The sequence below is a fragment of the Tubulanus polymorphus genome, chromosome 12 (assembly GCF_964204645.1).
Source record: "Tubulanus polymorphus chromosome 12, tnTubPoly1.2, whole genome shotgun sequence".
In the NCBI taxonomy this organism is placed as follows: Eukaryota; Metazoa; Nemertea; class Palaeonemertea; order Tubulaniformes; family Tubulanidae; genus Tubulanus; species Tubulanus polymorphus.
The window spans coordinates 2,839,763-2,864,883 of record NC_134036.1 but is presented as its reverse complement, the minus strand read 5'-3'; the positions used below and the strand labels follow the sequence as shown (position 1 = coordinate 2,864,883).

At 38.1% G+C, this 25,121-nt stretch overlaps 2 protein-coding genes across 2 annotated transcripts; both read left to right on the top strand.

Moving 5' to 3' along the window:
* The first annotated feature begins 7,515 nt into the window (after positions 1–7,515).
* LOC141913997 (cell division control protein 42 homolog) lies at positions 7,516–11,775 on the top strand. The gene is made up of 3 exons (XM_074805240.1): positions 7,516–7,681; positions 8,885–9,151; positions 10,208–11,775. Exons 2-3 carry the CDS (start codon positions 8,983–8,985, stop codon positions 10,765–10,767), a joined length of 729 nt encoding a protein of 242 aa, XP_074661341.1. The 5' UTR covers positions 7,516–7,681; positions 8,885–8,982; the 3' UTR covers positions 10,768–11,775.
* A 3,050-nt stretch (positions 11,776–14,825) lies between these two features.
* Positions 14,826–24,817, top strand: LOC141913967 (oxysterol-binding protein-related protein 9-like). The gene is made up of 6 exons (XM_074805199.1): positions 14,826–14,899; positions 16,241–17,164; positions 18,351–18,551; positions 19,582–20,149; positions 20,740–20,957; positions 21,292–24,817. The coding sequence occupies exons 2-6, from the start codon at positions 16,309–16,311 to the stop codon at positions 21,798–21,800; spliced, it is 2,352 nt and encodes a 783-aa protein (XP_074661300.1). The 5' UTR covers positions 14,826–14,899; positions 16,241–16,308; the 3' UTR covers positions 21,801–24,817.
* Positions 24,818–25,121: the final 304 nt, after the last annotated feature.

Genomic DNA, 25,121 nt, shown 5'->3' with positions numbered 1-25,121 from the left:
AGATGAACGACATGCGCAAAACTTGAACTTCAGTTGACGTATTTGTGGACGAATTATCACCAATGATCGTTTGGCGTCGAACCTTCTGTATAAACAAAACCGAAATTAGAATCCCGTTCAGAAAAATCAACGAAAATATGGGCATCAATACAGAGAAAAACGAAGCCACTTTATTCGTTATCAATATTCGCCAATATCGCAAAACACGGGTACCATAATCTATACGAATCGTGCCTAGTTCGGTAAGAGTGGACAATTGACTGCCTTTACAAGAAAATATTCGAAAATACCTGGCTGGAAATAGATGTGGTAGATAAAACATAAATGACGAAGTATTTATGAAAAGAATTATTAAGTTAACTATTTTTCTCGTCCAAAACATTCGCGATTTTAACGGGAAAACAACGATGATAAATCGTTCGATGCTGATCAAAACAACGCCCCAATTACGACTCATCTGAAACATGTAGAACATGGCGACCGATACGCTGATATACTCGTTCCCGAAGATCCAGTCGTCTTGGTGAAACGCCACCTCGCCCAACACGATAAACACGTGGGTCATTCTTAAGGGGTACAGCACAAACACCGCCACGCAGTACAAGAGGTCAAGAATTGCCAGAACTTTCACAAGGTAATAACTGTTGTTTATCAACTTTCCTAACACGTAAATAGTAAAACCATTGAAGGTGATACCACAAATTGACGATGCCCCATAAAAAAATAGATAGGTGTAGACGCCCAATTTAAAGTCCCATCGGTAAGGCCTACCGAGCCACGATTTGCACATATCAACTCGTGGATCTAGAGTGGTTGTTCCATTAAACATCTTCGTATATCGCCAATAATAGTCCACTTAGAAATAACCGCTTAACTCCACATACTTTCTATCGATTCTGAAAGTAGGAAAAAGATAGTGAACGTACACAATGATACGGGAAAATTTGCCCCGATGGTAATTATTCTAGTAATGGTATCCGACTGTTGTTACAACATCATCATCGACTCCATTCATTTCGATAATAATCACTTGGAAAAAAACGACTTTTATACAATCTCAAATAGCAAATTGTGGCCCGATGGAATAATCATTTTCTGGAGGATATATTTACTTTTCTTTACTTCTACGCATTATGTATTAACCTCTACACAAGAGACGTATTCATCTCCTTTTCAGTGGCTATCCTCGCAAATTTCTAATCGAGTACTTCCAATTATATACAACATCGGCTATCAATGCTTAGTAACTTTTAGTTGTAAATTGTGGCCCAGTTAATTTTGTTTCCACTATTCTGAATTATTCCCGAAATTCCGCTCAGATTGAAGGCACCACTCTCTGTTGATTATTTTTTCCGCCATCTTGAAAAAAACTACGCACAAAAAAATATGAAAAATCTACAAGGAGCATGTGAAATTTCTTCTCGTTCTGGCACTGGTTTCACCTCTCATCTACACAAGAAATTTTTCATCTCCAAAACTCGATATGCTTCATTGTCGCCAACAGCATTTCTTCTTCATCGCACTCGTGAAATCGATGAAAACGTACCTGAGCAATGATAGACCTGATGGTGTAGCGAGGACAATTTTCGTACGGAAAATTGAGAGCGGGCAATCACCGGACGTTCAATTCATGAGTATCTTATTTCAAAGGTATGATATTTTTGCAAAATGATTTCACAACTACTCAAAACTCAGGCGTCAAAGATGGACTTAGTCCCAGCGGTAAGGCAATCTCAGCCACTGTTTGCGATGGTCGACCAGTAGGGCATCTGCGATGACTGTTTCGTTTAGTGGCATCTTCTGACATGCTGCCGGAAAAATGTTCCGAATTGGACTCTCAACTTCGCGCAGAAAATCGATCAAATAACTGAGAAAGAAATAACAGCTTAGTAGTATATAGATTATTTCCATATTGCACAAAGTCGCCCGAGAATATCGAATATGAAAAGTTATGTGAGTTTATTTTGTCTCTTGGATCAAGTCCCCACAGTTTTCGGGTTTAATTTTGCATGCATGAATACGTTCTTTATATATAGTTAACTAAAATGTTATCGGATATTAGATTTTCATTAAAAATATATATCAGACGAAATAGTTTCATATTTCACCCGTTCCCTCTCTGGATTCAATTGCTGAAATTAGATCCCGGCAAAGTGAATAGAACCTGAATAGAAAGCAAATAGTGTTAAATATCAGGAGTGTAAAAGTGATGAGCGAACTTTCTACATTAAGGTTCCTATGTTCAGAGAAGTGTGAATGCTGAATCACTTCCCTGATTGAATGTATCATCAAAAAGACGAAATCGTAAGTAGATAACATGGAGATATCAAAAAACCGTAAGTAGATAACATAGAGATAGCAAGCGGTTAACGAATTCTCAATGACTGGTCATACCGTCTAATATAATATAGTATCAATTCAAAGTATTTCAAGATATCAACCGACGGCTATTATGATTTGATCTGCATAAAATTCATAACGAAAATTTTCTTATAACTGAGATGAGGAACGATTGTTCGCTACGTGTCACTAATCTAATCATACTGTCTTGTATAGTTGTATATTCTATAAGGATTTTGATATATACCAAATATTTGTGAATTGATTACTTTTATTCTCGCCGTTTCGAATTGATGCGATTAATTTTGACGAAACTCTACGCTTCGTAGTACGATTTCCAAGCCAGCAATGCAGAAAACCCGTTATCGCTGCTTTACACCGTATCTACAAGCAATTGCTTTTTTCTGAAACAGCACTATTACTTCAAACCTGGTAAATTAACTGATGAAATGAGAGCCTATTGTAGACTGTAAATTGCTATTATATTCATTTTAAGTCTAGGCGTTGAAAATGATGGTTTATTTAGTGACTCGCTTATTAAGTGTATACGCTCTTGCTGTGATCAGTGTTGATGTGGTCAGTGCCGTATCATTTGCTCCAGGTGAGTAACGACTAAGACAATGATTAATCTATATAGATTGTCGATTGAACGGATCAATTTTTAAGCATTTCAGAGATAAAACCTATATTCTGACAAAAATCATTGACGCGCAAAATATTGTTCTTACACACATGTATTTCCTGTAGAACATTCGTTTGTGTCTGATTGGTTGACATGGCATCATCTGTGCGGTGAATCCAGGCACTATGAATTGGGGGGAGGGGGGGTTTAGGATAATCCGAAGCCTATTGTAAACACATACGAACCCGACCACCGTCGTCGTTATAACATTTTGAAAAATCAATAATTTTCTGTTGGACACCTAGGTTGATTCTGCAACAATATGACCGGTAACATTTTACCACTGTATGCCTAAGCCAGGTTGTGAAAACGTTATTTTGGATCCACGTGACGCCAGGATCACCACGTCGCCCAACATCTGGGGAGATGGGATTAATTGTTTCTTCAATTTATGTTAAAAAAAAGTGTTTCACTTCAAATTTTCATTTTAGTTTATTACGCTTTTTTGGTATAGGCTGCAAAGAGAAATACAGGAAATGTTCCGTAGATTCTGACTGCTGCATCACACAGTGTAATAGTGGATTATGTTGCTAATCGTTGGCGATAATGCTTTATAATCGGATATACTTGTGGTGGTTCGGGAAAAATCCGATTATGAACTTCAGCCATGTTACTGACTGACTATGGAAAAGCTTGAATTGAATTTATATTTGTAACTCAGTCGTCAAATTTCGTGTTATAATTAGATTCAATAAAACTGCGAGTAAATAATTCAATGATCGGGTTGTTTAATGTTTAATGCGATGATCGACCAGTAGGGCATCTGCGACGACTGTTTCGTTCAGTGGCATCTTCTGACATGCTGCCGGAAAAATGTCTCGAATTGGACTCTCAACTTCGCGCAGAAAAATCGATCAAATTACTGAGAAAGAAATAATAGCTTAGTAGTATAGATTATTTCCATATTGCACAAAGTCGCCCGAGAATATCGAATATGAAAAGTTATGTGAGTTTATTTTGTCTCTTGGATCAAGTCCCCACAGTTTTCGGGTTTAATTTTGCATGGATGAATACGTTGTTTATAGTTAACGAAAATATGATTGGAAATTAAATTTTCAATGAAAAATATATCGAACGAAATAGTTTCATATGTCACCCGTTCTCTGCATTCAAGTGCTGCTGAAGTTAACACCCGGCAAATTGAATAGAACCTGAATAGAAAGCAAATAGTGTGTTTAAATATCAGGAAATTAAAATCGATGAGCGAAATTTTTTACATAAAGGTTCCTATATTCAATGCAGCAACTGGACTTAACGCAAAGGCAAAACCGCAAGAAGATAAACGTACGTATGGTGATAGCAAGCGATCCAGATATCAACCGATGACTATTTTGATTTGATCTGCGTGAAATTCATAACCAAAATTTTCTTATAACTGAGATGAGGAACGATTGTTCGCTACGTGTCACTAATCTAATCATGCGGTCTTGTATAGTAGTATATTCTATAAGGATTTTTTATATATACCAAATATTCGTGAATTAATGATTACTTTTATTCTCACCATTTCGAACTGATGCGATTAATTTTGACGAAACTCTACGCTTCATAGTACGATATTCAAACCAGCCAATGCAGAAAACTCGTTATCGCTGCTTTACACCGTATCTACAAACAATTGCTCTTTTTCTGAAACAGCACAATTTCTTTAAACCTGGTAAATTAACTGATGAAATGAGAGCCTATTGTAGACTGTAAATTGCTATTATAATCATTTTAAATCTAGGCGTTGAAAATGATGGCTTATTTAGTGACTCGCGTATATGCTGTCGTTGTGATTGTGGCCAGTGCCGTGTCATTAGCTGCAGGTGAGTAGCGGCTGAGACAATTATTAATCTATTTAGTTTATCGATTGAACGGATCAATTTTTAAGCATTTCAGAGATAAAACCTATATTCCGACATAAAATCATTGACGCACATAATATTGTTCTTATACACATGTATCTCCTATATAACATTCTTTTGTATCTGATTGGTTGACATGGCATCATCCTTGCGGTGGATCCAGGCATTATGAACTGGGGGGTAGGATAATCCGAAGCCTATTGTAAACACGTATGAACCCAAGCACCGTCGACGTTATGAAATTTTGAAAGATCGATATTTGTTGGGCCCTGTATTATAGACTGGTAGTAGTATAACCTTTAACCCGGGGGCTAATTGAATTTATTATCAATTGAATTAGCCTCCGGGTTAAAGGTAATACCAGTCTATAGAACCGGGCCCTGGAGATCTTAGTTGATTCTGACATAAAATGATCGGTAAATTTAACCACTGTGTGTGTTACTTTCCTAAGCCAGGCTCACCCAAGTCCTGGCAGTGGTTGTCTCCACAGAGATCTCCGGCGCTTGACGATCCTAGTGTGATACAATTAACGTGTGGTACATCAGACACTAAGGTTATGAAAACGTTATCTTGGATCTTGGATCCACGTTATGTTGGGATCATCAGTCGCTCAACATCCCAACATCCAAGATGGGTGTAATTATTTCTTCAATTTCGGTTAAAAAAAGTGTTACACTTCAAAATTCCATTTTAGTTTATCATGCATTTTTTTATATAGGGTGCAAAGGGGACAACGAGAAATGTAACGTAACTTCTGATTGTTGCGGTAGTTTAGGTTGTGATTATTATGACCGTGTATGTTACTAATCGTTGGCGATAATGCTTTATAATCGGATATACTTGTGGTGGTTTGGGAAAAATCCGATTATGAACTACAGCCATGTTACTGACTGACTATGGAAAAGCTCGAATTGAATTTATATTTGTAACTCAATCGTCAAATGTCGTGTTATAATTAGATTCAATAAAACTGCGAGTAGATAAAAATAAATAAATAATAAATCAATAATCGGGTTGTTTACTGTTCATGGTTCGTCGGTGGATGTTTTCACGGCTATCGCTAGGATGCGCCGTTCTATCCACGGCGCGAGGAACGCATCAGCGTCCAATTCCGCGTTTTACGTTAAGTTTGATAAGATTTTTTCGAACTCTGTTTTTGTAAAAATTTTCGTTACCATTAGTCTTAATAAATTTGATTACTGATATTTCACAAACTAAAGAATTGGCTCAAGCGCATAGCACTGCCTGCCTGCCCACCCGCCTGCTTTAGTTGACGTCCTGCACTGATAGGAATATGTCGAATACCAATACAAAGATTTAGAGAAAAAAATCGGTGTTGTACAAAGCCATACAGCCATACATTATAGAATCTTGAAACATCTCGAAATATAGCTTATATAGCGCATAACTGGTAATAATCTGTGCTCTGAACATAAAAAACACGATTGATGAATATAAACAAGCATAAAGTAATAACAAAAATACATCCTCTTCATGTATTTTCGGTAATAATAATAATAATAATGATAATAATAATAATAATAATAATAATAATAACAATAATGATAATAATAATTATAATAGTCTTTATTTATCTAAGCATAATGAATCACAAACAATTAATTTAAACATAATAATGGCAATCAATGGATAGAGGGGATATCGACAAGCCTAGTGGCTGAACTCATAGAAGAGGCCGATCTAAAACAATAGGAGTAAAAAGTGTCAAATGAAATCGTGAAACACATGGCCGTTAAACAAATGTTATGGATGAATATGAGTATTTCTGTGAAGTTGAAATATCATTTCATCACTTAGTCGTTTTTCGAACAACCACCGCCGGCACACTGACGAACGGACGGACGAACAATCGAAATCAGTTTTTCGCCGAAATAGTTTGACTGGTTATCGAGTTCGGTGTAAAATTAAATGGAAGTAACAAAATTTAAACTGATACAAATTTGTATATAATATTGTTTAGTAATGATGATATTCGCGATTTATACTTACTTTTGCAGATGTTCCATTCGTGAAGCTTTCGATGCCTTCGGGTCATTTTGCATTTTTAGTAAATATTTGTTGAAAGTAAAGTTTTCATGATTGGCTCGGGAGTCATCGACCGCGTTATGTTTGTAATTCCCGAAACGGTGACCAGAACTACTTTTACGCCCTTAACACGCGATGTTCTATTGTTGTCGAATCGTGTATCGAAAAACTTGAGAGAAGAAAAAACATTTGTGGATGATCTTCTGATAGTTAAATTTAAACGATTTATGATTGATAGTATATATACATGTAGTACAGGATTTATTATTGATAGTATGCACAGGGAAGCGAGTATCTTATATTTACAAAAACAGTAGAATCTGCAGCCTGAAACTAACCCTTCAAACGATGTCTTCGTTTGTTTATTTTCGCAATGTGCAAAATACGGTCACTGGAGTGGATTCGAATCCCATAATTGTTGGCTGACTTTTTCGCTAGCTTCCATGACAATTATTTTACTAAAAGACATAAAAACCTTTAAAAAAGTTTTATTCTCTTCTTTTCTGATTAACTGGGCACACACTAGAGGGACGCGCGGCCCGCGTGCACGCTAGAAGGTTGTCTCGCTGCGATCGTTCGTCAATATGAGTCACCATCTCTATTTTGAAGCGCCACGCGTCTAGCATAGTAAATAATGACTGATCGAACACCGGGTGTTACCGTCAATACCTGATTAGTAGGAGTAGAAATAGAAAGAGTGTTTCACCTCGTACTATATACTCGACGCCTTTTGCAAGGAGGAATTATCTGGTCAGAACTCTGGACAGTAAGTAGAAAATGAATAATGAAATGTGATTATTTAGAACTAGAGCCGTAGTTTTGTCCATTCGCTATCTCTCGATGTTTACTACAAGACTCGTATAAATGAACTATGCCAGCGGCATCTTCGCCGAAACAAAACCAGTGTTTCCTTTCTTCCGTTTCTATCATAGCGTGTTTCTATCTCACTCACATACTTCCTTTGTTACTTTACAACCATATGGCAAAAGGCGATCACATCCCAGTTATTTTCATACTTCAAGAAAGCGAAGTGTAGACGTGTTCTGTCATTTATTTCGGTTATTTGTTATGGGTGATGATATAACTTTATTTATTCATATCTCTTGCCAGTCATTAAATAAATGTTTCGTGGGCCTTCTTAAAATGTTCATAAAATAGTTCTTTCGACATGAATAAACGATAAAAACCAATGATTAAACCGTTTGTCGTTTTGTGCTGATAACGAACTATATTAATTATTTGAGTCATTCTTAGCCAATCTCAAAGGAGAACATCTGCTAAGGTATCACGATATTATGACGATGCTGATGCTCTTTCACCAGCATCGGGGGACATTTTCCATTTCAACTATTGTCACCAGTTTGAACGAGGGAGACAAAAGCTTTGTCAATTCATAATTATGAATCGTGCTATATCGTATCGGCGGCCGGCTGTGTACAGCCGAGCTACTCGACAATCCAGGGCGTTCCCACTATACTAGCCGTATACGCTCATGACTCATACACCTGATAGATAGGTTTCGCTAGTGAGTTGAGCCCATTTCACATACGGGACTAGACTTGATGTAATAATACGTTGCCGATTGGACGGGTTTGTTTGTCGTACCTGTAGATGCGACCTATAATAATGCATTCGACATAAAAAGATAAATCAAATGCCTTGAATCGTGTCACCTCGCCCCGAAACCTTAAAAATGCCCATAGAAACTGGCGGTAGCTTTTAGGGAGAAGTGTTCACATATCGACAGATTTAAGGCTCATATGCAATGAAATTAAATCATTTTGAAAACATTGTAGGCATATTATAAAAGGTCGGAAGCCTGGTAAATAAAGGAAATTTGCAAGGGTTGTTTTACTTTTAACAATTTATTGCTTCTAGAAAATTCCTAACAACTTTGATATAATGCGGATATATTTCAGTGTATATATATTTTTGTTAAGTATCGTGTTGTATTTTTATACCTCTTCAGCTTCCGGTAACTGACGATACCACACAACAATATTAGTCAGAAGTCATAGAAACCAGTAGTCATAGAAACTCAGACGACAGAGAGCAGCAGATATCAACATGGATTATGGTCGCGGTTGTGATACGGTCTTACCGACATGTTCGGAAAATATTCTAAAATGTACTGTAGTCGGGGACGGAGCTATTGGTAAAACTTGTATGTTGATCAGTTATGCTTCGAATAGGTTTCCGACGAGCTACGTGCCGACTGTATTCGATAATTATGCCGGTAAGCGAGATGCGATTCGAGGAGGGGATTTGGAAACAGTTCAATAATCTGGGTCGAATAATTTTATGGGTGATTCCCACATTAATGAAAAGAAATAAAGTCCGAAATGTTTTACTAGAGCTAGTGTATTTTATTCTGCGTTTTGACTATATCCTAATAGTCATCTTCAGGAATACTGTATTCCTTGAGCTAGTGCAGTTTATTCAACGTTTCAACTATATCCTAATAGACATCTTCAGGAATACTGTATTTTCGAACTTTATTTTTCCTCATTATTGTGGGATTCTGGTTATAAATGCATGGATGAAATTGTTGAGAAATACTTGACAATTCATCTCGTTATTTTCTACCATGACGTTCTCGGAACTTCCCACTCTATACGGGAACTCTGTGTGTTAGTTATCTGTAAAAATATTGTCTGTCGTGGTTATTTCCATGAATGAAACCACAACTAACAACACACAAAAAATTCCCCAGCCTAAATTGTGGTTTTCCTGGAAATAGTATAATAACAAATGATGCAAAGCGTCGCAGCGCTTTCTATTTAGGCACGTAAACCTAACAGCATTGGCAATTCGTTAAAGAAGGATTTTCCTAACTAGAAATACTTGATACATTCGATGATTTTCATATAGATATCTTTCAACATATTCAAGAGGCGTTGTCGAAAATTTTCCAGATGATCTCACGAACAGAACAACGTAACAAAATTACTTTATAATGATAAAAATTATGCTTTTATAGCGCTATATTTGGTGACTCTGCCGGGAGTGCTTTACTGATGATGCAGCAATGCCTCCTTTAATTCGAAAAAAAAAACTTATCTCAGACACAATAAAATGAACTGTCACGCAAGCTGACTGGAAACTTGTTCCACAATTTTAAGGGAAATGTTAGAAAAGCCCTGCATACAACTGACTATCTATGGAAGGGGGACTTCTAGTGAGAAATCTTCTGATCTAATCTTTCCGAATTTCGCACTGTTTATGTCTTCTAAAACATTTTTTTTTAAATTCAGAATGAGGGATTTCATGATGTTTTTTTTACATTTTTCAGTGAATATCAACATACACGGTACTCTGTATTGTCTGGGATTGTTCGACACGGCCGGACAAGAGGCATTCGATCGGCTGCGTGCCTTGACCTATCCGGGCTCCGATGTGGTCCTCGTCTGTTTCTCGATTGCCAGTCCTTCGTCATACGCGAACGTACACGAGCATTGGGTGCCCGAAATTCGTCAGTACTGCCCAAATACGAACTTCATTCTAGTCGGTACCCAAAACGACCTGCGCACCGACGAAAAAACCATTCGCAGATTGCAGAAATCGAATCACAAACCGACCACTCCCGAACAAGGCGAAGCCCTGGCGAAGAAAATCGGCGCCGTGAAATACGTCGAGTGTTCGGCCTTGACGCAGATCGGTTTGAAGGACGTTTTCGACGAGGCCATACTGGCCGTATTGGAACCGAATCAATCGAAGAAAATGAAACGTAAATTGAGTCTTCCGTCGAGAAAATCGTCTCCGAAATCGTCGAAAAAGATGACGTCATCGACGAACGGCGATCGAAAAGGACATTTCAGTTTTTTGCGCATGTGCGTCAGCGGACAGTCATAGACTCGTACAGAAATACATTTTTATTTAGATATTTATTGTATTAGCAAAAAAGTATTTTGTATTATATTCCATATTTAGATAAAGGCTCGTTAAGGGTCAGGCTTTACGAAGAATTGTTAGTATTTACGAAAAGAAGTTAATTTGTGGCGCAAAACGCGGTCAAATCTGACCCATATGAGATACTGAAAATTATAGAAACGATACTTCATTTTTTCGCTCAGATTCTTTATTTACGAAGAAGGTTTTTTTAATATTTTCGTACCTTCTTCAAATGAACGTGTATATTTTAACGATAATTTTCCTTTCGGCAGATGAAGTTTTCGCGTTCGTAGTTATCAGTAATGATGAAACATTGTGCGTAAATTAAATGAATGATTCCTTTGTATGTCCCCTGCTGCATGTCCGGTTTCATGTGCTTAAGTTTTAATCAATCGTGATCAATGTGGTTTCAATGTAAGATGGCGGCTTATGTTGCCGAGATTACATCAATCGAGATACATTTATCGCCAAGGGGTTTGCATTTTAAGGTTCCGTTCCACTGCCATATTGTTGTTTGTATTCATGCTGTTAGCACACGCATGGTGTCGATGGAATGAAGTCCTGATTCCTTCCCATGACGAGGATAAATTGTACATCAGTAACACTGCCAGTGGACTATCTGCCACGTTTATGGGCCACATCCTAGTTGCGTCGATGTTTCGAAGTTTTGATCACTGCGTGAGTGAAGTTCGACAACCAGTTAAATAAAATACTGCCAAAAGGTGTCGACCGGTTTCCTAAGCATTTTTGCGGTCGCCCTACAAATAAATGAAGATCTCTTGTTTTACCCTTTTGTGACATGTTTTTTCTTCTTTTGGTGCGTGAATGAAATGAAAATTTTGCTGGATGTTTAATAATAATGAATTCTGCGGGTGGGGCTATGTACTTGTTTCAGTGATGTATGATGGATACATGTATTTTCTGAGATGTTAAGAGCAATTGATTATGTAATTATTAACTATATATTATATAACTATTAAATGAATTATGAAAAAACAAAATCAGTGCATTAAATTTTCTTTCTTATGGACTTTCTTATTGACTTGTTTCGCTTTGGGGAACCGTGCGTTTTATTGTTCAGACATACACAGCGTATCAACAATGACTGCTTTTCAATTGATCAGACCTGACTAATATCTTTGGCAATAACGAAGTTGCCGGTAGCGAAAACATCGCCGTAATTCGGCAGAGGCGTCCTCGGATTCCAGTATTACAAACCTAGAATATTGTCCCAAATAGGAAAAGTTTCATTTTCATCAATTGTTTTTCAAGGATATCACGAACTTTCGATTATTACGAGCATATTTTCTGGCGCCCTTCTAAGAGTTCGTTGTAACGAGGTTGAACTATAGTTTGTAGGCGTACCATCTTCAAATGGTAGATCAGAATTTAGCTTTGACATGGGCCTAAACACACCCATATAACCACAATCCTAATACATCCACTTTTCGGGGATCTATTAAGATCTTTTGAATCACCTTTGATTGTTGCTAAAAACTTCATGAAAGGTGAATCATATTTATTTTCATACAACAATTATAGAAAATGCCAGATTACGTCCATGAGGAAATTATAATATACGATGACTGTATTTCAAAAAATACCAACCACAATGGACGTATAAACTATAAACTAGGACAATTTACTAATGTTCGTATATACACATTTATCACGAAACTCTACTCTATTTTCCGATAGGACTTTGATTAAATCGCTATCACGAACCACTGAAAACTAAACAACGGTGAAAAAGTTGCTGTAAACTAAACTATTAACAATTAAAGAGTTATAACATGATGATGAACATGTATGTCGTTTTATTCCTATGACAACTATTATACGCATCTAAATGACAGGTATTATAATCAAAGAATTTATCACATAAGTTCCTAGTGAACAAACACGTGAACTGTATAGCAAAAACAGTTCAACATAAAAGCATTAATCTGAGGGATAAAACTACGAATTCACTCTAAAAAGCCTAAGATTAACAAATCCGTCTTTAATTTCATTTTAGTTGACATTATTTTTATTAGGAAAATATAATTTTGCAAACTTTGCCTAGTCGTAAGTTAAAGATTTTCAAACATAATGAATTCGCTTGAGATGGCTATTCTGACGTTTTTTCTTCTTTATTAAGGGACTGTTCCTCTATATCAGACAGGACCTTAATTAAATCGGTATTTTATGAACCACTGAAAACCACAACATTGAACAAGTTGCTTCTATTACATTATTTCTATTAGCAAACTATAATTTTACCTAATTGCAGGCCAGCTATAGACAACATTAAATAATTATACTATCAATGAATAATCAACAGTGATATCATTAATTAAACGTTCAAAGTATTCTTAGCTTTCACTTAAGACCAAGTTCTTCCTGGCTATACCTCTTTCATGTGAATTCATGTGAACTTTTTTATTGCGTCTAAAAGTCTAAAATTTTATGTCGACATATTTTCGCACATACAACTCTTTAAAATCCTGACTACTTAAGGTTCAGGCTAAGCACATTATTTCACACTAAGGAAAATAAAATGAACCACTATTTCTAACATTGGTTGATAGTAGACTAAAAGACCAATTCATCCAGGTTTATATGTCATTGTTATCACAAATCATTCAAACCTATGCTCAATTAAGTATCAAAAATTATCCGAACTTCCCAATATTATCCAAAGTTCCCAATATCATGTTGACATTATATGTCGCGTTAAAGCGCAACTCAACCGACCTGAGTCGAAACTAGGCTGTGGATGCGATCATTTAAACAGCGTCACCAACCTAACTTAACGTTCTACCACTACTAACAAGTAGACTGTAATCTGGTAAATTTCGTGAAGTACATTTCTGACTAGACCAGTTTGTACAAGTGTAAATTAATTAAAAAAATAAATCATTACTTTACTATACTTTGAAGTCCACTATTGTCTCTGTTGCTCCTCAAGTGTTTCTAAGATGCACTAGCTGCTCCTGAGTCAGTGTTTATAAGATGCACTAGCTGCTCCTCAGTCAGTATTTCTAAGATGCACTAGCTGCTCCTGAGTCAGTGTTTATAAGATACACTAGCTGCTCCTCAGTCAGTGTTTATAAGATGCACTAGCTGCTCCTGAGTCAGTGTTTATAAGATGCACTAGCTGCTCCTGAGTCAGTGTTTATAAGATGCACTAGTTGCTCCTCAAGTGTTCATAAGATGCACAAGCTGCTCCTCAGTCAGTGTTTATAAGATGCACTAGCTGCTCCTGAGTCAGTGTTTATAAGATGCACTAGCTGCTCCTGAGTCAGTGTTTATAAGATACACTATTGTCTCTGCGCCTTTTAGAGGAAAGGGTTAGGGTTAGGAAAGCTTTTTTACCATTAATTGAATAACGTCTCAGCTTCAGTGTTTTATGTTCTTGTTTTGCAATGACATTTTTATAATCATGTGGTTTCATGTAAGGTGCGATAATTACTAGTAGCGGTATAAACAAATTAGTTTTTATTATTATCGATTGATTTAATCACTTATTTCTAGCAAAATATCTAATTCATTATCGACTGGTTCGTTTTTGTTAACGTAAAGCCGCGTCCAAGCCGAAAGTGTTTTGAACTTGAGAAAGGAGTGGGTGACTAGATTCGACCAGACTTTGCTTCTTGCAAAAACTTGATCATTGGTAATGAATAAGTTGGCATTTGGTATGCCTTTAGGCAACGAGCAATTATCTCAATTGCTCGTAGCTGAGACGTACGTGAAGTGATAAAGCACTCACTGCTGTTAGTTGTCGAATAAACACTATAATCCGTGTAAACTGTAGATAAATGAAGAAATCCCACACTTCGAATTTGAAATTATACTATGAAATTTATTATTACGAAACCACAACGTTTCGGCTGTTGGCTAACAGCCATCATTTACTTACTGCTGTATTCCTCCAATAGAATGCATTTTTTCCTAGGTCATATTTGACCATGACACTGTCGACAGTACAGTGCTGCCGTCTATCCAGTAGAGAAAAAAAAACAGCACAGAACTCGATGACGTAAAGCGTAACGGGTGGTCGTAGTTATCAGTTAAGAGCCGATTATTGATCGATTAAAGTCTGAATTTTGAAGTAAGTACGCCCGTTTGACGACTGGCAAAAAATCCTTTAAAATACTCTTCATTTGTGAATAGTTGAAGGGCCACTGGTATGTCTAGAACGAACAAGGAACGGCAGAATAACTGGTTGGAGATCACTCCCATCAAAATGATCAACATAAAAATAAGGCCATAGCCTACCATAAACATCGTTTCTCACCCACCCATATTCACACCAACAATTCAAACGATGTCTAAATAATCTAAACATATTGAAAATACTGGGGTAAAGAAATATAATAATGGCCTACCAGTGGCCTAGGCCTAATTGTTGATATTTTGAGAATGGAGACCAAGTCTCTAATTAGTCAGAAGTCAAGAGAGAGTTAGCCTTCACAGGCAAAGCCTCTCCTAGGTCTATGCCCCAAATGCCAATGGCAATGCCATGGTACATTGGAAATGTTTTCATGCTGTAGACCTGGATTTCTAATGGAATCTTTAGTTGAGTAAAGATGTTTGGGACAAGTAGGAGGCCTAATGCAGGCTTAGCCTATAATGCCAATATTTGGTGCCCAATATTTAATTGGTATTACATAATCTAGTGATTCATAGTGTTATTTATCATAAACCTTGATGGCATCCTGTACATTTTGCTTGAATTATTTTATGAATGAGGTCTAAGAGAGGGTAAAGGCAAGAAGATCATCTCCTTTACAATGTCATTAGCAATAGGTCTACATAGCTTTACCATTTGCCTATAGCCTTCAACCTGTTCAAAACTACGCTATTATTATAAGAATATAAAGATTGGCCCGATTTTATTTAATAGCTTCAACATTTGGAAATAATTTTTTTGGTTGAATTTTCTGTCACTCTGTATATCGGGCTAAGTTAACCCTCTTTATTTTCTAAACCTAGACAATAATTACGTGTGTCGACTTTGTTTTTGTCTTTAAACCTCTAAGTTCCTAAACGTAATAAACAATAGGCCTAACTACTTATTATTAGCAAATAAGTTACCTCTTGTTATTAACCTTTTAAGTTCCTAAACCAAGGCATTAGGCACAACTAGTAATCTTTCAGCATAGGCTTATAAATTAAACAAAGTTTTTTTCTTTAACCCTCTCATTCCTAAACTGGTATAGACAATAACTGCTTACAAATAGACAAATTGACCCAAATGTCATCTTAATGTCATCCTAATGTCCTACCAATGAATAGGTAACTATCAATCAATTATTATTTTTTTCTAACCTAGATTCCTAAACCTACAAATGCAATATAACTATTTAGCGCCTATAATCAAATTTTTCTTTTAACCCTCATAAGTAACTGAAAACTAATTTTCAACGAATTAATTTTTCTTTTCTTCCAGGTACCGGTAGCAGGCACCCGAATTTTCGACAATCGAAAGTATAACCGCCCACCACTCATTGCGTCACCATGACGACGATCGAAGGACCGTTGAGTAAATGGACGAACGTTATGAAAGGCTGGCAATATCGGTGGTTCGTGTTGGACGAGAACGCCGGACTTTTATCATACTATACGAGTAAAGAGAAAATGATGCGCGGTTCGCGACGAGGTTGCGTCCGTTTGAAAGGAGCGATTATCGGCATCGACGACGAAGACGATAGCACGTTCACGATCACCGTCGATCAGAAAACGTTCCATTTTCAAGCGCGCGACGGCGACGAACGCGAGAAATGGGTGAACGGTCTCGAGGACGCGATCGTGCGTCATTCGTCCGCTCGACGCGACGACGCCCGCACCGCCGTGTCGTCGATGGCGAGTTTTGATCGGAAACTCTCGGAGGCCGACGCGTACCTGCAATTGTTGATCGAACAGATCCGCGGTTTAGAAGATCGTATGGAGTACGTGACGACGGACCCGGCAACGCGCGAGAAACTCTCGAACGTTAAAACGACGGCCGAAGCGATGGTCGAATCGATCAAACAAACAATCGTTCATTTACAGATCGCGAAACAGAACACGATTAGCCCGTTACTCGACGGTCCGTCATTTCAATCGCTTATCAACAACAACGCCAACAATAACCCCGAGTTACTATCGGCAACCACAGCGACGGTTACCGCGTCAATGAAATCGGTTCCCGATAACGCTATCGTCGCGGCGACGACGACCGAGGTGAAAGCCGCTCAAAACGGAGTAGTCACGCGACCGGTAGTGGCGCCATCTACATTCCCGGATGTTTCGTATAGCAGTAGCGATGAAGATGATTTTTTCGACGCTGAAGAGGGCTCTTCGTCGAAATTGACGCCTAAACTTAGTCCGACCGGTACGTATGGGTGTCCTACTAAACATGGCTGCCTCTTAATCCCTTCATAAATCCCCCTATGACATCATCAAATCGATACATTGATATGGTATCTTTATTAGAGTGACATGTGTATAATAACATTCCTTTTTTTTTGTTAACAATTTTTTTTTAATACCCAGCCCTCACGGGCTTATACGTCACTGTTAGAGTCACTGAAACCTCATAAATCCCCCCATGACATCATCAAATCGATACTTCCTTAATATGGATACACTAACAACCTCATAAATCCCCCAGCTGCTGGATGCGGTGATGTAGAACGGCTAGAATAATGGGTGTTCCTCCCAAAACATCCATATATGATTTCATGGTCTCGGTTTCCATCTAGGCAATCCCCAGGGTTGGAGAACATTTTATTTCGAAATGTATTTATCTTATGTACGTTTGTTCTTAACATAAGAAAATCAGAATAACAAATTGTGCATTGAGACAGCTTAGAGATATAAAAATCGAATTGCTAAGTATTTTATGATTGCTTTTATATTTCAATCAGGGATAGTTATACATCTGCGGTGCTGATTACCAGTTCTATAAATGTTATCTTTGAAACGACGTGACAGAGAACTTTGATGTCTGTTGTTGATTACTGTTTGATTATCGAATTTGATTTTTGATCTCGCGACCAACGTTCAAACGTTATTCTAACAGTTTAGTACCGGTATTTGATTTCTTTGTGGAAGAATTTCTAGAAGAAGAAACTATGCGTAAGGGATAACACAATTTCTAGAAATACCAAGCATATAGATTATTGGTTATCTCTTGATAATTGGTAGACAATTTCTCCCCCAAAACTAGTTACACTAAGCTATAATTAATTGGCCTGCTTTTCAAGGAGATATCAGGCAAGATCGCTTTGATGATTTCACTGCAGTTGAGACATGACTAAGCTTAGTTCACCTAGGTCCTATTCCTGTTGAGACTACATCTATTCTTACAAACACGATTTTAAATTTTATGCACTCAAGCATGGATGTTGGAAATGCTCCCAGATCTGCTGAGTTCTTCTAATAGAGATTTAAGCTTTCTTGAGACCATTGTTATCCTATTTACTGCTCCAAGAAGTTAGAGGCAGTCTCTCCATCGTTCCTTTCACATTTTCTTATGGACAACATCTTTCAATTCTCTAATCGCTCCTTAATTCCAGGTAAAACCGGTAAAATTCCTAAAACGCTCGACGATTCTGCTGACGAAGATGACGCACCCGTGGAGAGAATTCCGCCGAAAGTGATCGCGTCCGAAGACGATCAATTCGATGAGTTGTACGACTGTAATGAAGAAGATGATCTCGGTTCGTTAGATCAACATGGAAGCGTTATCACACATCTACTATCACAAGTTCGAATAGGTACGTATCACTATATGGTTAATAACCATCTCACCCCTGTTTCGCTCCCGGCAGGTGTGGTGGGTCTGTAAGGGACACTCAATCGAAAAATCAAACAAAATTTACCAGCCAAATAGATAAATAATGGGGACAATCCCTATTTTAAGATCAAATAACCATCTCTTTCTGCCTCATTGTTATCTCTCCTTTTCCACTTTTTCTCACCAGACTTCTACAGGCTGCTCGTTTCACTCTGCGGAGTACTCCGAACACTGTGCGGAGCAAAGAAATACACTAGAACAGGTCACGTGACTCTTTCAGACGCTACTCTGCTACTCCACAAAATTTGGTGGGGCAGCGAGAATTCCGCTAGATGGCACTGTTTAGAGTACTCCGCAGAGTGAAACGAGCAGCCTGCTGGCCTTCTGTTCCCTTCATCTTATTTCCTCACTCTCCTCCCTTCTTTTGTTGTACACTATCGCTTTACTCAAGAGTTCATAATACCATCTTTTTCTACAGCATTGCTGTCTCAACCTTTCTGTCCTCTAACTCTCCCCAGATTCCTTCCTTCCTTCAGCACACTCCGATACCTTTCCTACCGTATCATCTTTCTTCACACTACTCCCTTCTATTTCATTCTCCAACTTTCCATTTCATCTTTTTCCCTTGCAACTCTTCTCTACACTTTGTACCCACTTAACTTGACTCTGATGCTCTCCACTCTCTCACCAACTCCCTCCCTTTTCTCTATCCTTTCCACATTACCTCTCTCACACAATCTACTCTCTCTCTACCTGTCACTCTTATCCTCTTCTTTAACCTAGCAAATTTGCTATTGTTCCAAATGAACCACACCTCATGAAAATAAACTATTTATTCTTCTCTCAAGCCATCATTTACAGTCACAGTAACCCCCTGATCCAGTTCCACAGTTCTGAGTTAAATTCGACTCTATAATTAAAACATTGAGCTAGTAGGCCTAATGGCTGAATTGTGGAACAGAACACTTGATAATCTAATCTGTCATTTTCGTGGTTTTCATATTTTCTAGGAATGGATTTAACGAAGATCGTTTTGCCGACGTTTATCCTCGAGAAACGTTCGCTGTTAGAAATGTACGCAGATTTCTGCGCCCATCCCGATCTGTTCGTCGCCATAGCCGACCAGAAAACGCCGCAAGATCGTATGGTACAAGTCGTGCGTTGGTACCTGTCAGCGTTCCACGCAAGTCGTCGCGGCGAAGTTGCCAAAAAACCGTACAACCCAATTCTCGGCGAGTCGTTCCTATGTTACTGGGATATACCGACAACAAATGCCGCCGATACGAATTCAAAAAATGGTAGTCGCGACAACGACGATGAGTTGGCGACCGACGGTCCGATTCCGTGGGCGCGCAAGGATAGTCTGGCGTTTATAGCCGAACAGGTGTCGCACCATCCACCGATATCAGCCATGTACGTCGAACATTATAATAAACGTATTTCGATGGACGGTTATATTTGGACGAAATCTAAATTTCTCGGTTTATCGATCGGTGTTCATATGATCGGACAGGCCGTTATATCGGTGCTTGATCATGACGAGGAGTATATACTTACATTCCCCAGCGCTTACGGCAGGTATGTATCTCGATATCTAGAAACAGTGTCTGGTTATAGTTGTGCAGTAGTGTAGGTGCTACAAATGTAGTTCCATAGTCATGACTTTGACTTAAGACCAGTCTCAGACCAACTTAGATCTATAGCCAATCTAACAGTTTAAGATTAAGACCACTTTTGGACTTAAGTCTTGACTAAAGACTGGGCCCAGTGGAGGATTTAGGTTGTGGTCTAAAACCTGCAAATTTGACATTAATCCTTACGGCAATTTTGTATTTCTTAGATTACACCAAGGGTTGGACCCTGCTAATAGCCTTTGACATGGCTGCTTAATCTGGAAAAATGTCTCTTCTTTTGTACTCAGGTCTCCCAAATTTCCTAGATCTGCTCCTGTAATGATATCAGTTTACGAATAGTCTTCAATGATGTTAGTTTGGCAATAGATCTGCTATGGTCTTAGAACTGGTCCTAAAATCTTGACTGTGCAAATGACCCTTACTTACTTTACTATCAATGAATGTGCTAAGAATTAATTACTCATTCCAATCAAAAGAAACTGTAATGCTTGACGTGCTTCACTGATTTTATTCTCTCTCTCTCTGTCTCTGTAGGTCTATACTGACGGTGCCATGGGTTGAACTCGGTGGACGTATTGCCGTGACGTGCGCTAAAACCGGTTACTCGGCGAACATCGACTTCTTGACAAAACCGTTTTACGGCGGTAAGAAACATCGCGTTACCGCGGATATCATCACGCCCGACGACGGGAAGAGTTTCTGTCGTATCGAAGGAGAATGGAACGGCGTTATGTGGGCGAAATATACATCAGGTAAGAAACAGACCTAAACAGACCTGAGAAAGCTAGAATGATTTCATTTCAAAGAGGAGAAGATTTTAGGAGAGGGTGTTTATCTTCTGTTATGGATGATCAAAGATTAGACAGGAAATATTTGTATGTACAGCCAACCATCGATATATACCGGCCAAGAGCATAAGTATCAAAATATACTCATAATCAGAATGGTTCATTTTTATCAAACTACTATTTTAGGTGTCAAATTGTGGTGAAAATTACTACAATGTTAGATTATCAAGGTAGTCTGGCCGGGTTGGCATCATTTGTAAAACTACCTACAAATTTCTACGCCTTTAATATCTTGCAGGGAAAAACGAAAAGTTTGTCGACACGACCGCGATGGCGATTCATAAAAAGCGCGTACAACCGCTCGACCAGCAGGGCGAGTTCGAATCGCGACGATTGTGGCGCGACGTCACGTACAATCTGAAAAAAGGCCGCATCGAAGACGCGACCGAAGCCAAACACAAACTCGAACAACGCCAACGAGAGGAGGCGAAAGATCGTAAAGAAAGCGGCGCGTCGATCGAAACGAAATACTTCCATGAAGTCGGCGAACATTGGGTCTACGATCGGTCGTTGACTAAACGTAGCATCGAAGTTTCTAGTCAACAACAATCGCCGTCTGGTAGTACCCATGACGACGACAACGACGACGATGATGATGATGATGATATCGACGCGCCGGTCGTCGTTCCATCGCCGGAAGAAACAACAGACTTTTCGTCGTGTTCATCGGCGTCGTCGATGGCGATGACTCCCGCTGAGGAGTCGAGCGAGTTTGTGGAGGTGTCGTCCGAAGTCTACGAGGAATAGGTGAAAAATTTGAAATATTGAAAAAAAACTGAACTTTGCTCGTTGGTTGGATGTGAATCAGCTCACTTTTCCTGGATGTTCGAGGGATACTTCCTCTTCACCGTTCTAGAAAAGGAAAGATTTTTAAAGGTACAAAAATTCACAACTGAAGAAACCAAACTTTCTGTGTGTTCGGACGGTGAACCACTTTCCTCGGAGGTTTGTCTTCAGGTGAAATGTTGGAAATGCCCACTTCGCCCTTCGGGGATGCGAAGATGTATAGAGGATAGATTATCACTTCTTGTTTGGATGAATGAGTCGCTAAATGTTAATTGAGATCGGAATAAGAGAAATGAATCTTGGACAATCTACGGATAATTGTTTGTGATAATAGGAAGAATGTGGTTGTAGATTTTTGAAATTCCAAAAACATCGGGACCTAGTTCCACAGTTGTGAGTTAAGATTTGACTCAGAGTTAACTCATTGAAAATACACTAATTTTAACTCAGTGTTAACTCTAACTCATGACTGTGGAACTGGATCCTTGTTGTTATTTTATGTTCGGGCAAAAACACCAGTTGCGGTTGATGTTTATGTTTAGTACAATATGTAACTATAGATTAAAGAATTATTGAATGTACTAGTCTTAGGTATTTTTGCCGATCTGGCAATTTAGCAGGTTGCTACCTCAGTCTTCTCTGCTTTCTTGTAAATAGCAGAAGAAGTAATAACATAGTCGACTATCGTTCATAATTTCCCAATGAGCAATAAAGATGAGTTTACACTGCCAGTACATGTCATTCCGAATGCCACAGTGCAAAAATAGACAAAATACGAACATGAAAAATTAGCTTTCAGATATCTCATTGTCGCTATGGGGAAAAAGATTGCTCCATTGCTCACGAAACGCCGATGAGCCATGTACTAGACGATTGGGAATTGTTCCATCTGAAAATGTAAGTGGACGTGAAGAATCCGCTTTGAGATATCTCGTAGTTGCAATGTTGGCTGATCTCTAAGTTGGCAGCGAATGTTATCATATAAGTCATGTTATGGGACCGTATGTTTTGGTGCAGCTGAAAAGTAGTGATATTTTTTCTGATTTTCACTATGTTGAATTTTTAGAATTTCATAGTATTTACAGCATATATTGCGTCAAATCAGAGTTTCCTAATTTAACAACGTTGGTGCCACTTAATTAAAGACGACAGATCGTACCGGAAAAATGATCCACTACCTTAGAAATAGCAATATTTCGAAAAAATAGCGAATCTTCCTGACGTTCATACGAAAAGAGAAGTTAAACCGATATATCAAAAATAGCGATGTAGATTTTCCTGATGATTGAAGAATAATCAAGGAAAAAGAATACATTGTAACATGTTTTCGGATTTACTTGAAGTCGCAAGGAAAAGTAAAAGTATCGAAAATAGCTGTTAGTTGCGCTACTTTTCAGCTTTATCAAAAGAGGCAGTCCCATAACGTGATGGGTATCGTTGTCGTTACTGTGTACACTCGTCTTAAGCGAGAGGGTCCGACGCACATCTGTCGCCTGTCTGGTGGAACTGAGCATAATACAGCATTTTATGTACAACAAGCTCGAATTGAAGTTGGTAGCTCTGCCTCGACACACACTATCATTATATATCCTACGCTATGTATTGTGCTAGCAGTCTATTATAAATGTGCTTTTGTTATTTTATGAAATTGTAGCCTGGGCCCAGTTTCACAAAAAGTTTAACTCAAATTTTTGGTGTAATTGCTATTGGTTACTTCATGTTTTTAATGAGGACAACAATTCAAACTTAACCGTTTTAGGCTTAAACTTTTTCGTGAAACTGGGTCCTGAGTTATAAGGTTTCATTCTAAGCTTTCTTTTTAATTCAAAGACTTTACAATTGTCTCAATTCGATTATTCTTTTCTTCAAATATTGTAATTGCAATGTAGCCTATCATCAATGTGCCGATCTAGAGACTAGTCTTTTGTTTGGCTGCATATTAAACTCACACCAGGCTTAGCCTAATCATCTTGTATATTAAGCTATGATTGATTTAGAGACTTAGAAGTTACAGTCAAAGTCTGTTATACCGCTATACTTTTTAATGCCACTGCTTTCATAAAACTAATCATTTTTAAGGGAATAAATTTGCCCAATCTAAGTCAAATTCAATGAAAACACCATCTTTTATAAAGCTGCCAAATTCGTTTTAATGCCATGTTTTTCCATGGTCCCCAACAGGACTTTTACTGTATTTCGCTCTAAGATTACTTAACGTTCTATGGTTATTATCATTGGAAATGGTGCTTCATTGAAAATAGAATTTAGTTTTAATTCGAGCGTTCACCTATCACCCATTTATCATACAGCTATCAACCAGCTGTCTGTACACCTCCCCCCTTCCAGACTTTCGACAGACAACATTCACCATTTTCCAAAACCATATCCAACCAGGTGTCACCATCCCCCGTGGCAGTACCCCAGACATTTTTTCTTTGCAAATGAATAACGGTGCAATGTCTGAACCATCAATTTTAGACAGACATTCACCATTTGTGAAATCTGTTAGTCCAGACTTTGTCATTCAAAGAGTGATGATCGTCTGAGGTGGTTGGGTACAGACAGCAGATTGACGGCTGCATTAGTTTAAACACTTGATGGCTTTAAGAATCAAAGAGTTCAATGTCATGTTGTAGTAAATGGACGATTGTCTTGTAAAAGGTTTTTGGGTCAAATGAACAATCATTCAATTGTTTATAGTGATGAAAAAAAATATAGTAAAATAAGAAAAATTACGATAAGTGTATAAACGATAATCAATAAGTTGGCTTGATACAAGCCCCGTAATAGAAAAGATTTACTCAGTTGAGAAATTAGTTTATTAGCTTTCAAATGACTTGTACAACAAATTGGGGTATTAATTCTGTTAGTTGGTATGGATGTTATTAAGGATGGCTGAGCTCTCATAATACCTGTGTACATCTGCTGCGTAATGTGCAAAAAAATTTATTGAAAAACAATTAACTGTGTTATGAATATACATATATGAATAAATTATGAAAATTTGTTTAAATCGAAGAGACTCAACGTGTTCCTTTAGTTTGCGGCGGGTTCTGTTCGTTTATTTACTTCTCCATACTGGCCTTCACTTCCCACTACACCTGCAGGTCTCTGCTGTTGATGCTGCTGATTTTGGGATGGTTCGAAATCTACTTGCAACCCCCATTGTACCGGTACCTCTCTGGGTTAAATGTATCCTGGACTGTAGTGCAGTGCCGTGCCGTGCCGTGCCTAGCGTTTGAATTTTGGGGACAGAGAATGCCATAAAGAGATGTTCTACTG

Coding starts and splice junctions, on each gene's coding strand:
- LOC141913997 (XM_074805240.1), top strand. CDS start 8,983: ATGGATTATGGTCGCGGTTGTGATACGGTCTTACCGACATGTTCGGAA. Junction 9,152..10,207: donor TGTATTCGATAATTATGCCG/GTAAGCGAGATG, acceptor TACATTTTTCAG/TGAATATCAACATACACGGT.
- LOC141913967 (XM_074805199.1), top strand. CDS start 16,309: ATGACGACGATCGAAGGACCGTTGAGTAAATGGACGAACGTTATGAAA. Junction 17,165..18,350: donor GCCTAAACTTAGTCCGACCG/GTACGTATGGGT, acceptor CCTTAATTCCAG/GTAAAACCGGTAAAATTCCT. Junction 18,552..19,581: donor ACTATCACAAGTTCGAATAG/GTACGTATCACT, acceptor CATATTTTCTAG/GAATGGATTTAACGAAGATC.